This window comes from Balaenoptera ricei, chromosome 1 (genome assembly GCF_028023285.1).
Source record: "Balaenoptera ricei isolate mBalRic1 chromosome 1, mBalRic1.hap2, whole genome shotgun sequence".
NCBI classification, from domain to species: Eukaryota; Metazoa; Chordata; class Mammalia; order Artiodactyla; family Balaenopteridae; genus Balaenoptera; species Balaenoptera ricei.
The window spans coordinates 157455094-157470159 of record NC_082639.1 but is presented as its reverse complement, the minus strand read 5'-3'; the positions used below and the strand labels follow the sequence as shown (position 1 = coordinate 157470159).

The 15066-nt window shown below is 39.6% G+C and overlaps 1 protein-coding gene across 4 annotated transcripts in view; it reads left to right on the top strand.

Moving 5' to 3' along the window:
* Positions 1-1304: 1304 nt before the first annotated feature.
* The window catches only part of CD55 (CD55 molecule (Cromer blood group)), a 62042-nt gene continuing 48280 nt past the window's right edge, over positions 1305-15066 (top strand). Inside the window, exons 1-4 of one of the 4 annotated variants that reach the window (XM_059939168.1) lie at positions 1305-1836; positions 8119-8165; positions 9504-9671; positions 12421-12650. In XM_059939168.1, coding sequence (XP_059795151.1) covers positions 12623-12650 — 28 coding nt within the window. In that variant the 5' untranslated portion in view covers positions 1305-1836; positions 8119-8165; positions 9504-9671; positions 12421-12622. Of the gene's footprint in view, positions 1837-8118; positions 8173-9503; positions 9672-12420; positions 12651-15066 lie in introns of all 4 variants that reach the window. The other 3 variants (XM_059939186.1, XM_059939158.1, XM_059939176.1) reach the window with 3 other exon arrangements.

Below are 15066 nucleotides of genomic sequence, written 5' to 3'. Positions count from 1 at the left end.
GGATTGTAATCGAAATGTCATAGGGTGAGTATCAGTTAACAAACTTTTAATCCCAATTTTCATCATAATTTATGTAACTTCACTGTATTATCTGTTTTACTTTGTATTCAATGACACTGTAGCTGGAAAATACGTTCTGTGCCCTCCTTCCTCTGAGGGTTGTTGCCAGGTTGAAGGATGAGAGTGGCGAGAGCAAACTGAGTGTTTTATGTTAAGAATATTACTGGCCAGCCCTTCCCAGATGATGACTGTTTGATTTTACTGCAGTGAGTCTCATGAAGACTGATAGCCAGAACCATACAAACAGCTTACTAGTGCTGTACTTGTTAAAAAACAAAATTCAACTGAGTAAACTTAAAGATCTAATTGACTTTATTAGGTGATTAATGAATCAGGCAGCATCCTATCCAGCAACTGGAAGGGTGCTCTGAGGGGTTGTACAAAACAGAAGGTTTTTATAGGAAAAAAGACGGGGCAAGGGAGCTATAAGCAAAAGAAAATAATTATTTTTATTCCAGGACATGTTTTTGGGGTGAAGAGATGGGAGGGGTTTTATCATGTAGATTGCTTCTTACTGGGCAGGGTTGGGGGGGATGGGGAAGTGGGGGATTGGAGGGTGGGGGGATGGGAATGAAGAGGGCCCAGGCAACAGATTACCCCATTGGTGGACCAGAAAATTCCAGAATGGCTGATCAAGATTATATTACTGGGTAAGGTTGAAACTGCAATTGAGTCAGGTATTAATTCTAAGTTTGGTATCATGGATTTTAGCACCATTGACACCATTTGGGGCCTGTAGTTTTTCTTTTTAACAGACTCTAGAGTGTAAAATGTTGGGGGAATCAATTTAGTCTAATGGGACTGCTGCAAGAGGAGAAGGGAGGAAGAATCTTTTATTCATCAAGCAAATATTTAATGAGTGCCTAATACAGGGTTATTGGAGCATGTGTTACTAGGAAATAAAGGGAAAGTTAAAACAAGGCCTCCTCCCTTTAACAATTCAAACTCCACCTGGAGAGATAAGACGTCAGTAGCAGAATAACTAAGTAGAAGGTCAGAGCTGTTTTGGTTAAATGTCAGTGCCATGTATAGGAATTCAGGGCTGAGACAGAGAGAGAGACCATTTTAGCTGGGAGGCTTTGCGGAGGTCGTGGTATTTCAGCCATGAAATTTACACTTAGTAATTGCCTCTGTCCATTGAGCTTGCCTAAGCATTTTGAATGTTGCAATTTTTCAAGACACATATTAACCAAGTTCAGGATGGAACAGAAGCCACATGGTACTCCCACAGGTCAGTAGGATTGGGAGAAGAGAATTAACCAGAACTGACATGAGTGTTTTACATTTATTGAGTTCTGTTGAGGCTCAACCTCAGGAGAAAAACGGATTTTTCTTCTGAGAGGGATTCAGAACACAGCAAAAACCTGTCTTTGTGACTCTGGGAATATAATACAGCTGAAGCTTTTCCATCTCTGCTTTATCCAGCCATGCCTGGAGCTCAGCCAAAGGCATGTGAAGACACTCACAAGTGTCTAGTGCCATAGTTGGGAACTGAGTTCAGACATTTCTCTCCATTCTTTTCAGGATCCTGCCTCATGTGAAGCTGTGACAGGATCAAGCCTGCAAACAAGAACAAAAGTCAAACTCTTCAGATGTTGGAAAAAAATATGCAGAAAAGGAACATTTCTACCACACAAAATTTCAAAATGTGGTGGGCACAGGGATTGGAAATTATGAGGATGTAGAGCATGAAAGGAATTTGAAACACCAGAATGATGACTAGTCCAGTGGGGAATGCCTGTGAATTACCTCTTACTCCTAGGACAATGATTGCAGGTAAGGCTGTCAGATGTATCTTAGTTCTTATCTGTGTACGTGTCTTTTAACTTCCCTTTTAACTTTCTCTTAGCTTTAATAAAGAAACCACATAAAGGTTTGAGTTATTCAGATGGGTGTGATATGTACCCAGCATGGTACATTTTGTAATCATTTTCCCGTAAGCAGGGGGAATCTCCCTCTCCACCTTCACCAGCAACTCATATTTCTTTCCTGTACTGTTACTGGCATGCCCCAGAGGCGTGTGTGTGCCCAGAACTCACCAGCTTTAACATCGACTGAGCCACTATGAGATGCCTGGTTTACAGATTCTAGCCAGAATCTGCCCTCCCTAGAGCTTTGCATTGTAAATATTGTGGTAAGGAATTTCCCAGACACACAGTAAGATGTTTCCAGTTGAGAGAAAAACGTTAACTGAATCAGTGAAATGGAAGGATGTGGCCCTTGGTCAGTAGGGTTTTTGTGGCTCAGAGTCAATAGTGAGCAGTTTTCAGCTTTCTAGCAGTAAGACTGTTGATTCCAAAATATAACTTCATAAAACATTTAATACACACACAACATGGGTGTGCATCTCTTTCTTTAAATTCCCTCCTACAGAGTGCTTATTTTTCCTTACTCATCCTCTTTTGGATACAGGGGAGCAAAATTTGCCACCCCAAAATGTGTCTCTTTGGCATGATGATTATTTTAGGCTGATTATTTTTAAGAAACAGAAGACTCAGGAAGTTGTTTGTCTGTTTTACCTCCCCCTTAACTGCCTAAAAAACTTTAGATGAGGAGCCTGAACCAGAAGAGAGCCATCACCAAAGATAACTTTGTTGTACATAAGAAAGACTTCTCCAAGTGGCATGGCAAACATTTGTTTACCAAACTGCATGCTCTTCCCATCTCCCAGTGAACTGTTTTCCTCCCCTTTGAAGTCCCAGATCCCTACCCACATCTCCTTAGCTCAGAATAGCATATAAGCCTCAATTGCCTCATTGTCCTTTGGGGCCTCATATTCTTAAGGAGCCCCTTCTGTACAAGATTAAATTTGATTTTCTCCTGATAATCTGTTTTAATCATTATACCAGCCAGAAGAACCAGGAAGGGTAGAGGGAAATGTTTCCACCATGAATACTGGTGTATCTATTTTAAAAAACTATAAATTAAAAATCAAACCCTCCCCATGAATTAAACATAAAATTCGCAGTTTTTTTTTTTTTTTTTTAATGGGAAGGATTTTTTTCCCACAGATTTTCATCTGGTTTACAAATGACAAAGGACTTGCTCAGCATAATTGTTGTCTTTGGGTGGGCTGGTCACATTCAGGGATGCCAGAGACAGGAAGAGGATGCTATTTCTGCTCTGAAATATATTGTATTTTGACTCTGCATCAGCTATGCTTAAATTAACAGGAAAATGAATGTTTTAGTGTCTTTAGCGTCTATAACTTTTTTCCTGCTCTAAACAAATAACGCCTCCAGATTTTGCAAAAACTTTCATCTGCAAGGCAGACGTGTTTTTTTGTGGAATGGAGAGAGTTTCCAAAGTCATTTAGTGTCAATAGTATGGATGATAGCATTGGTGTTGTCACCTGGTGTTCGTATAAATTGCATTTCTCTCTTTGGTAAGGACTAGATGGATTTGGGCATTACAAGATGATCTCATCGTTGCATTGTACCATCCTGTGGTCCCAGAGTAATTGCTATATTCCTTCTCCCTAGAAGACATCCCCTTCCAAGAAAAAAATAAGTTCCCTGCCAACTTTCCCATATTTCCAGAAATCTAGGGGGTGGGAGGATCCTATAAACCACAGAACAGTGTATAGGCTATGATGTATCCAAGGACTTTTTAGAAACTGTTAGTTAATACCGGCCTTATATCTTCAGTGGTCTGGAGTAGAGGTCTCTGATCATCAGCTAAATGCCATGATGCTGAAGATTAAGAGGATTCTCACATTTGTGAGGTCAGCAGTTGTATTAACATTGCTGCTTCAATCCCCCTGGACACTTACACAGATACGGTGCATTTGTGTCCATGGCAGGAACTAGAATCCATGTATCAGCCTCAGCTTAACTGAAGACAAAAAAAACTTCTTCTCCCCAGCTCAGGCTACTGCTGAGCAACCTTGGAGCACCCCAAGAGCTGAGGCAGCCAGCTGGGTTAGGCATGCCATTTGGTACATGCACCAAGGGGACTCTGCAGAGCACCGCTGCCTGTAACTCCCAAAGTGAGAGTCCAAGAGGGAAAGGGGAAATAAAGAGATCTCACCTGAAGTACGTTCCAACCAGTCAGAGCTCCCTTTGGAAGAAACAAGTTCAAAATGTCCCTGGGAGTTACTGAAGTAAAAAGAGTAAAAAAGAGTCTAGTGATTACCCCATGAGGGTGTGGCAAACATGAAGGGAAGGTAAAATTTGGGTGAAATGCTCTTAACACAGCCAAGGTCATTGCCCAAATAGGCAGTTATCTGGAGGAAAGTTTTACAAGTGTGGTCTGTTTGTAAATGGGGGATTTAAAGTTTAGCCTTTTAAAAAATTGTTCCCACTGGTGACTGTCTCGTGAGCCAGAAGGAGCGTTGCCAAGCAACAAGAGAAACAAAGGCAAGTTCCAAGTTCATTAAAATCCACAGCTGCCGGGCTTTGCTCTACTGTTCTCCACCCTAGTGGAAGGGACAGACCCAGTCAGAACCGATCCCTTTTCTCTCTCTCTGCCCTCTCCACCCCCTCCTCTGAGCTCCCACAGCTCTCTGTTCACACTGTTTATTTTAGCACTGAATACATTTTTGCCTTGTGCCATAGCTTTTAGTACGTCTATATGTTTTCCAATTAGATCACTGGCTTCTTTCAGGCAGGACTTTTGTCCTATTTGTCTTCTTACTAATTTAGTGCCCCAAACTATCTTCCTGTACATAATAAGTTTACAGTAAATTGCATGTTAACTGCATATAATTATCTCTGCCTATTGAATTTCTAGCCTTCTTTTAAGGCCTATCACTAATACTCCCTTTTTCAAGAAGCCTTTTCTTAACTCTGATGTGCTGTCCTTTCCCTCTGACCTCCTATAGAATCTTTCTTGTACCTCTTCTATGAAACTTATTTTGCTTTCTATTAAAGTCATTCCAGTTTGGCTTTAACTGTGTGCTCCTTCGGGGTAGGAACCATGTTTTCCTTGGCTCTGTATCCTTGGATACGAAGACTTGAACACAGCCTTGCTCATTCATTTACTCACTCATTTGGCAAATATAACTGAGCATCAATTATGTGTATTCTGTTCTAGGGCTGAGGGTATAAAGCAAATTAAATAGACATGGCTTTTATTCTCATAGAGCTTAAGGTCTCAAAGGAAGAATTTTGACAATTTAATAGGAAATTAAACCTCAGTGCTTTGACGAGGTTTAGAAGCCATGAGATCACTTGACCTGATTCAGGGAATTTGAGATTTCCATGAGGAAGTGATATGCTGAGAATTCAAGAATAAAGAAATTGCATGTGCAAGGGTCAGAAAGTGAGAGAGAGACTAATATATTTAAGGAGACGAAGGATGTTCAGAAGTTCAGATTGGCTCAAATGAAGAATGATTTAAATTTACATCATAATTTTTCCCTCTAGATAACTGAAATCTATAGGGACAAGACATAAAAAGCGGGAACCCAGGTTCATACATATGGCTAAACTAGCAAAAACTCACATAGTCTGACTCCCAGATCAGTTCTCTTTCCTCTAAATATTTCTATTTCTGCATTTCTTTCAATGTCAAGCCTCTTTTTCCTTATCACACTCGTGGAAACCTGTTGATCAGAAGATAAACATATGCAAGCACTTGATGTAGTTTATGTCACCTTAAGTCATTTCATATATTTCTGCATTCTAGTTAAAGTGTTGTCTCTTGACTGTTCATCCTTAAGAGAATTACTTAAGTCCAAGATCACATGTGGAACTTTGCCATAAGTAAGTTGGCAAGTAAGTAAAAATGTGGGGAACAATTTTATAGTCTTTGAGCACATAGACCTGAATGAGACCTGGGCGAAGCTGACTTCAGGAAATCTGCATTTAGAAGGCTTTTGTTTTGCCCATCTACAAAGTTTCAATTGGGAAGGAGGAACTGAGACTATAGGTAGTGTTAACCAAAATTTGAGAAATTTAGACTTGATTGAAATAAAAAGGTGTTGGTTTGGGGTTTGTTGGGACTGCAGGCTGGGAGACTCAGATTCAAGACACACTTGAACTGTGTTCTGCCAGACTACAAAGTGGGGGAGGCTTATAAAAGGCAAAATCTGCAAGGTTACAGTTAGTTATATGGTTTGCTTATCAAGAATTATAATTGGAGCTGGTAAGAATTAAGGGTGCTTGTTAAGTAAGTATTGGTTGGCATACAACATGGTTCCAAGGGAAGACTTTGAGATCTTAAGGCTGCAGCTGGCAAGTGTTGTTCTGAATACGGCTGGTGGTGTCCTTGGGTCTGGTACAGTTCAAAGAAAGTTCAAGTTCTCAATGGTGCAGAGATGTGTCTGAGACCAGGTCTCCAATGGTCCTTCAGAGTCCGTTTTTGTATGCCTGAAGTGTGATTACTCCATTATAATTTCAATTTGTCATCAGTAAGGTGACCATATAATTTATCATCCCAACTGCAACACTTTGAGAGTAAAATAGAGAACTCATAATATCGATAACCATGCACCAAGAAAACAGGTGCAAACTGGGACTGCCCAGGTAAGTTGGGACATATAATTATTCTATCTATAACCAAAAAAATTCATAGATTTAGATATCTTAATATTCAGCATTTTTCTTTTCTTTACCCTATTCTAGGTCACATTTTACAGAAGATGCTCTGAAAATAGTTGATGTTCAAAGAATGTTAACTATAACCTAGAAAATGTCCCCTTTCCTCATGCTTAGCAAATTGGATCTCTCATCTCTAATTACAAAATCTCTAAATATTGGCCACTCAAACTTTTAAGAATTTTCATGAGTATGAAATAATAAGCAATACATATACTGGTTTCTCCTACTAGTTCCTGCTGACATTTGGTCTTTGACTCCAGTTTCTGACATAGAGCTTGTAAAAGTCTTGTAATTTCCTGAGTGATAGGAGCAACTGACACAGAGGTCCTGACTCCCTTGGATTGCCTGAGTGATAGGAGCATCTTTTGTTCTAATGAGGTGACTCTTGGTGGGCTCCTGAATGGGGGCTGGTCACCAAAAAGACCAAGCCATGATTAGAAACTTGGAACTTTTAGCTCCACCCACCATTCACCAGAGAGAGGAGGGGACTGGAAATTGACTTAATAATCAATCATGCCTACCTGATGAAGTCTCCATAAAAATCCTTATAGTATGGTGTTCAGGGAGCTTCCAGGTTGATGAACACATCTTTGTATCAGGTGGGTGGGCCACCACAACTCCACAGGGACAGAAATTCCTGTGCTTGGGCCCTTCCAAACCTTGCCTTAGGTATCTCTTCTTCTGTCTGTTCATTTGTATCCATTAAAATATTTTTTGTGATAAATCAGTAATAGTAAGTAAATTCTTTTCCTGTGTTCTTTGAGCCACTCTAGCAAATTATTGAACCCACAGAGAGGGTCATGGGAACCTCAGATTTGTAGCTAAGTCAGAAGTTGTGGGTAACCACTACTTGATATTGGCATCTGAAGGGGTAGGGACAGTCTTTTGTAATTGAGCCCTTGACCTGTGGATTCTGCATTAACTCCAGGCAGTGTCAGAATTTCTTGGTGTGGAAAACCCACCTATCTGGTGTCAGAAGTGTTATGAGTATGAGTAGAGGAAAACAGTGAGTTTTATCCCAGGCAGTGGGAAAGTGATAAGATCACCTAACATAAGATCTACCCCCTTAGCAAAGTTTTAAGTATATAATACAGTATCATTTACAACAGGCACTATGCTATACACTACATCTCTAGAACTTATTCATCTTGTATAACTGAAACTTTGTACCCTTTGACTACTGCCTTCCTGTTTTCCCCTCCCCCCAGCCCCTGGCAACTACCATTCTACTCTCTGCTTTTAAGAGTCTGACTATTTTAGATCCCTCATGTAAGTGGTATCATGTAGTAATTGTTCTTCTGTGTCTCGCTTATTTCCCTTAGCATAACGTCCTCAAGGTTCATCCATAGCAAATGGCAGTATTTCCTTCTTTTTTAAAGCTGAATAATATTCCATTGCATGTACAGACATCTATATTGCTTCCATGTCTTGGCTATTGTATATAATGCTTCGATGAACATGGAGAACAGATATCTCTTCAAGATAATGATTTCGTTTCCTTTGGATATATACCTAGATGCAGGATTGCTGAATCACACAGTAACTCTACAGTCATTCTAGGAGGTATGAGGTAATATCTCATCATGGTTTTGATTTGCATTTCTTTGATAATTAGCAGTATTGAGCACCTTTTCATACACCTGTTGGCCGTTTGTATGTTTTCTTTAAATAAATTTCTATTCAATTCCTTTGTCCATTTTTAAATTGAGTTATTTGATTTTTTACTATTGACTTGAGGGGGTTCCTTATTTATTTGGGGTATTAACCCCTTATCAGATATATGGTTTGCAAATATTTTCTCCCCTTTCATAGAAGCCCTTTCATTTTGTTGATGGTTTCCTTTGCTGTGCAGAAGCTTTTTAGTTTGATGCAATACCGCATGTCTATTTTTGCTTTTGTTGCCTTTGCTTTTGGTGTCATATCCAAAATCTTTGCCAAAGTCTTTAATCAATTTTGAATAGATTTTTGTGTATGGTATAAGATAAATTGTCCACCAGTAAAATAATAAAAATACTGGGAAAATGTACATAAAGGATGTTTTATCTTTGCCTTATTTACAATAGTGAAAAACTGGAAACAACCTAAGCATTCAACAATAGGAGAATGATTAATAAGTTACTGACAACTTAGAAATGGACTATATTTTAAAAGTTTTTATTCATATAAGAATGTTCACAATATAATATTAAGTAAAAATAATATGAGAGAAAAAAGTCAGGAGGGAATACACCAAGATACTGAGTGGTGACTTCCGATCGTTCAGTTAGAAGTTTTTTGTCTTTAATTTATATTTTACTCAATGTCAATAATATGAAATCTATATTAGTATGTAATATGTGATTTGACACTAATTATTTTCTCTTTTTTAGAGGTAATTCTGACTAACAGGACAATTGTCAAACTTCTAGAAAGCCAAACACTCATAGATTATGCTTTGTATGCATCTTCATATCTTTTTATAACAAAACTTTGATTGCTTTCTGCCCAGCAGATTAAAAAAAAAGTGGTCAGTATTTGTGTAGGACGTAGAGCAGAAGAAAAAGAAGATAGCAAGTGGGAGAAAGAGAAGTTTGGGCAAGTCCAGGTGTTGTTGTGCATGTGATGTTGTAGCTCTGGCAATCTATTTGGGAATCTGAATTCCCATCAATTCAAAGTTCACTGCACAAAGCTTTGCACATAGTAGACAATCAACAAGTATTGAATTAATTAAAAGTGTAGGAGGTTCATATTTCACCTACTCAGACTATTTGTTCTGTAGAGGTTTCTTCAGGTGAAGTTTGCCTGTAATTTAAAAAGCAGCAGCTAAAAAGGAGTTAAAATTGTAGAAAAATCTGAGAAAGGTATAAAGAGTCTTTTCCTGGAGGATTTGCCATTTAAAACTGCAATTGTTTTTATTGCCAGGTATCCTTGGTGGCCAGTGCCTCGTGAAAGCTTAGAAGCTGCATAAAGCAGGGTTCAAGCGCTCCCTGAGGGCATGGCTTGTAGTTTTCCACTCATTATGGAATCAAACCTTGAAAGCCAGTGCCCAAGCTGAGCCCACTGCACTGCCCCGCCAGAGAGAAAGAAGAGGTAAGAGGATCTGAAAAGTAGAAAATGGAAGACATTTGGACAGTTATTAAATTTAAGGAATCTAATTGTTAAAAAGATTTATGCCTCATTTGGATATGAAGAGAAGAACAGTAGAACATATGGCAGAGCAGTAGCTAGGCTGAGGAAAGGGGTAGAAGATAAGGCTGAATGAAATTTCCTGTGGAGTATCCTTGGAGGTATAAGATGCACGATAGTTTCCTACTTCTCTCACTTTTGGTTTCAATAATATCAAAAGGATCTTTCCTCCTTTACTTCCTCCTGATTTTTCCTGCACTTATCTCCTAGGTCCCTGAGACAAATGCAGTGTTTGTCATAATTATGTCTAACACTTCCAAACCACTTTTAACTTAATCAATCCTGTTTGCATGGAAAGAATAAAGGCCTTGGAGCCAGAAAAATTTGAGTCTGGTTCTCCTCCACTACTTCCTAATTGTGTGTTCTTGGGAAGTTGCTTAACCTCTCTGATTCTCAGTCTCCTTGGATGGAAAAGGAGGATCAATGCTGCCCACTTCTAAGGACTATACAGTAGCCCAGTGCCTGGTGCCATAGTAACCACATAGTGAATTTCAGTTGTTAGTATCTGCTCAACAAAATAATATATTTCAGGCTCTTTATTTACTTAATATATGCTATATACTTAACATATAGGTCCTTGCTTTCAAAATCAAGGTAGAAAAATGCAGTGCAACAAACAAGCCTAGGCAATTTAAAAAAGTGATTGAGGGGCTTCCCTGGTGGCGCAGTGGTTGAGAGTCCGCCTGCCAACGCGGGGGACGCGGGTTCGGGCCCTGGTCTGGGAGGATCCCACATGCCGCGGAGCAACTGGGCCCGTGAGCCACAATTACTGAGCCTGCGCATCTGGAGCCTGTGCTCCGCAACAAGAGAGGCCACGATGGTGAGAGGCCCGCGCACCGCGATGAAGGGTGGCCCCTGCTTGCCACAACCAGAGAGAGCCCTCATACAGAAACGAAGACCCAACACAGCCAATAAATAAATAAGTAAATAAAATTAAAAAAAAAAAAAGTGATTGAATAACAGTAAATAACATGGGGATCCAAGGATAAAAGAGATGATAGGGATGAGCCACTCTCCAACCTCCCAGTTCATTTGACCCTCAGTACAGTTCTGTTATGGAGGCAGGGAAGTGATAAATGTGTTTGACAGAATGGAAAACTGAAGCACAGGCAAGTCCCGGCTGCATTTGTGATGGATTAAGAAAATTCTGAAGTTTTTTCCAAGGCTGTATTTCTACTATTCTTTGTCTTTCCTAAAGTAAGACTGCTCGTTACTAGGAGATTTGATACTGGCACTCACATTTCTTGATTCTAAGCCCAGGACTTTGTACCTAAACCAGAAGTGCTTGGGAAGTAGGAGAATCTTGCTTCAAAGGAAAATTAAAATTCCAGCTGTGGAGAAATGTCCTTTTTCCTTTTCTACTGACATCATTTTCATATAGGCTTAAAATCTCAATACAATGACTCTGGCAATGTGTGTTTAAGTGTGCTCATGCCTGAATAACAATTTCCATCTTCGGACATCAAAGAACTTTCACTCTGTTGTAATTACACCTTCTTCCTATATGATCATGTTTGTTCAGTTCTCTTTCAAACTCCTCCACACTCAAGCTTTCCCCATACCAAAAGAAACAAAGTTTTCTACTTCTTGGTCTTACTTCCTTTCTTTTTAGTTGTTTACTCTATTAAAATAAGTCAATCTTGCTTTCCAAAAATAAATATTTAAGTTGAAGTTCTATTCTTCTGTCAAAAGACAAAATAGACATCCTAGTAGAAGAACCAACCACATGTTTAGAGTACTAACAGTAGGAACCCAGGATTTATATTTGTGGGTGCATCAGTGTATATATGAACATATACTATGTTTCTGGTGTACTTTATGGTTGACTTCTTTAGACTCCAATTTGATCTAAAGTCCAAAGTGGCCTCAACTCCCCAAAGACCTTGGGGCTTTATTTTGTTCCAAGAGACAATGCCATAGCAATATCATGTTTGCCTGGTTACAGAGACTTCCACAGAGACCAAGGTATCCCTGGCAAGGTTTAGCAGGCACTGGATTTGAAATAAGTACAGCGTCTCTATAATTTGGTTCTGACTGCTTTTGTTCAATGAGTCTGTCAACAAGGATGTATGTTGTACCTCCTTATTATGTGGATAAAGGAAAATATACATGACTAACTTTTTTAAATGGATAAATTACATTTGCATTAAAGGTAAAAATTGCTTTTGGGTGTGCTATGTCATCTTTTACAAAATTCATTACTTTATTATAACTATTAGATGATAAGCATCTTGATATGTGGAACTTGTTGTTACTGCCCTCATCAAGGACCTAGAATAGAAATTGGTACAGAAGGGATGCTACATAATGTGTGATCCACATAAATGTTAAGAGCAATATGACATATCTATCAAGATGCTAGATACATGACATAATCCACACTTATTCTGCTAGTCATAAGTAGACCAAGGACTTCAAGTCTAAGAATAAATGGACATTATAGAAAGTCCACTAGAACTCCAAAGGGACTATATGAGAGACTAAGGAAAAGGTGATGGTCAGAGATTGCCTGAGTTTGTCAGAAGAAAATACAAAAATACCCAGTACACAACTTAGGCAAAGTCAATATCAAGATGGTCTTTGTTTACATCTTCTTCTTCTTTTCTCTCCTCTGTTACCTCAAATATTTATTGAAATCTTATTATCTCTCGAGCTCTGTGCTAGGTCTTAGATTTCAAGAGCAAGCAAGACAGACATGGCCCCTTCCTTCCTGGACCTGACAGTTGCTCCTTCTCGTCATTTCCACCTATGTATTGCCTGGAAGCTGGAGACTGGATCCCATGGCCAGACCAAAGCCCAAAAGTAGGGAGAGGACTGACTCGCAGCCCTATAGGACAAGGGGCCAAAGCCATTAAATGGGGTCTGTCCATGAGAGCACTTCTTGTGAGTACTTTGACCTTTTCCCTTGTTTTCTCTTGGATTATGGTTACATTTATGTTTAGCCAAGAGTTTTGGTTGTTATTGTTTTGATTTGCTTATCTTTTTAATTTCCCTTTACACAGTAGGACCTCTTTACCTACCACCAACTTGTCAGAAAATTTGATGTATCAGGATAACTTTACATGATAATGTTGCAAAGAATAAATGGATGGAGAATTTTTTTAAAAAGTGTGGCCTGTCCTATATTTACCCCTCTGCTGAAATCCAGCATGACTTTGAAGAGGCTGTGTCCATGTGTTCCAGGTGGTGATTGGCAGCAAAGAAAGGTTTTCTCCTGGTGGGTTTAGGAGAGGTGAGGAGAAGCAGACAGTGGAGTGAAGCACCTTCCAAGGGCTCAAGAGACAAAGCCTGCCTTCTCCTGAAACACTGGTGAAGTGAACCTTAAAGTGTGTTTCTCTAATTAGGGAAACTCCTCCACTGAGATTTAGAGAGAGATATGTTGGGAAGAGGGTAGATACTTGAGAAAAGTGGGAAAAGTGTGAAATAGGTGAGATAGAGGATGTCAGAGAGATTTGATGGAGAAACACAGTCCAGATGATTTAGTGGCCATTGGGTTGTCTTTATTTTCTCTAGTAGATTGCCTGAGGATTTAGAAATGGGCTGCACGGGGGTTCATCCCCTTGGTATTTGATCAGGCAGGTACAATGGTAGAACAGGGTAAGAAAGTTAAGGGTATTGAAAAGAAAAATGGAGAAGTGATGGGTCAGAAAATCTCAATCAGAAAGGAAGAAATGAAAATATGAGTTGAGAGAGGGATAGAAAGTAGAGGAATCTATGTATTGGAGGTCTCACTGAGGACAAAGAATGGTAGATTGAGAGTAATTGATTAAAGGTTATGTTCAGAGTCTGATGTCTAACAAAATATTTTTGGAGCTAGAACAATTCTAGGTGAAAAGCTCCAGGCTGTGTCTATGGAAATGGGTGGCTGAAATAGGGGAAGTTATTTAAAATAAGGAAATAAGTGTCTAGGATGTTAAACATGGATATGATGACATCCTGAAAAATGGGTGGATGTTGGATGGAGAGAAAACCTCTGAGGATGCCAAAGGCTTCAATAAATAAAGAGCAGTGGTGAAGAGAGGTCAGGAGCTGACAGCAAGCAGAAGGCATGGAATAGTATTGCTCAATGGAACTGTTTCCATAGAGGCTGGATATTTTTTAAAGAGATGGTGGAAGAGAAAGAATCTGAAATTGACAGTGTGGAACAAAAATATTATTTACTAATAGAAACCACAGAATTGGCAAGGCTGAGTTGGCATTTTTAACTTTTTCTTTTAGAAAATTTTAAATAGGAAATGAAATAGCATCTTGTAAATGGCATGTATTTTGTTCTCTTGCTTGTATATTTTCTGTGTCATGTTTTCTGCCTCTTGAGTTTATCCTAGTTTAGGCTATCTTAAAACGGATCTGTTCTGCTCTGTGTCTGGTAGAAGAGTTGACTTGTTTGCAAAGTAAACAGCCCTGTAGTATATTATGACAGAGCGCATCATGTACCACACCCAGATCCCTGTGACTCACAATTCCTAGGAAAGATTGAGAGATATTTAATCACTCATTTGCAGCTAAGTGATTTGATACTTTATTATTATAAGTCCATGAGATGGTGGCTACTATGTGCACAGCCCCTGACAAAGAGAGTTAATGAAAGGAAAGAGAATTCAATCAAATCTCTGTCCTTGGCAACTTCACTCATTTATCCACTTATTCACATGTCTATTGAATGTATCTTCTACGTCATACACCGCTAGACAAACATAAAGTTAGTTGCTAGAAACATAAAGGTGTTTAGTTCCTAATCTTTATTCTTGAGAGACCATGGTTTGGTGGCATCAGCAAATATAGTTGACCATATAGCAGCATGGGTTTGAACCTTGTGGGTCCAATTATATGTGGATTTTTTCAATAAATGCTACAGTACTGGTAGGATACCTTCAAGATGGCAGAGGAGTAAGACGTAGAGATCACCTTCCTCCCCACAAATACATCAGAAATACATCTACATGTGGAACAACTCCTACAGAACACCTACTGAACGCTGGCAGATGACGTCAGACTTCCCAAAAGGCAAGAAACTCCCCATGTACCTGGGTAGGGCAAAAGAAAAAAGAAAAAACAGAGACAAAACAGTGGGGATGGGGCCTGCACCTCTGGGAGGGACCTGTGAAGGAGGAAAAGTTTCCACACAGTAGGAAGTCCCTTCACTGGAGGAGGCGGGGGTGGGTGGGGGGAAAGCTTTGGAACCACGGAGGAGAGCGCAGCAACAGGGGTGCAGAGGGCAAAGTGGAGAGATTCCCGCACAGAGGGTTGGTGCCGACCAGCACTCACCAGCCTGAGAGGCTTGTCTGCTTACCCGCCGGGA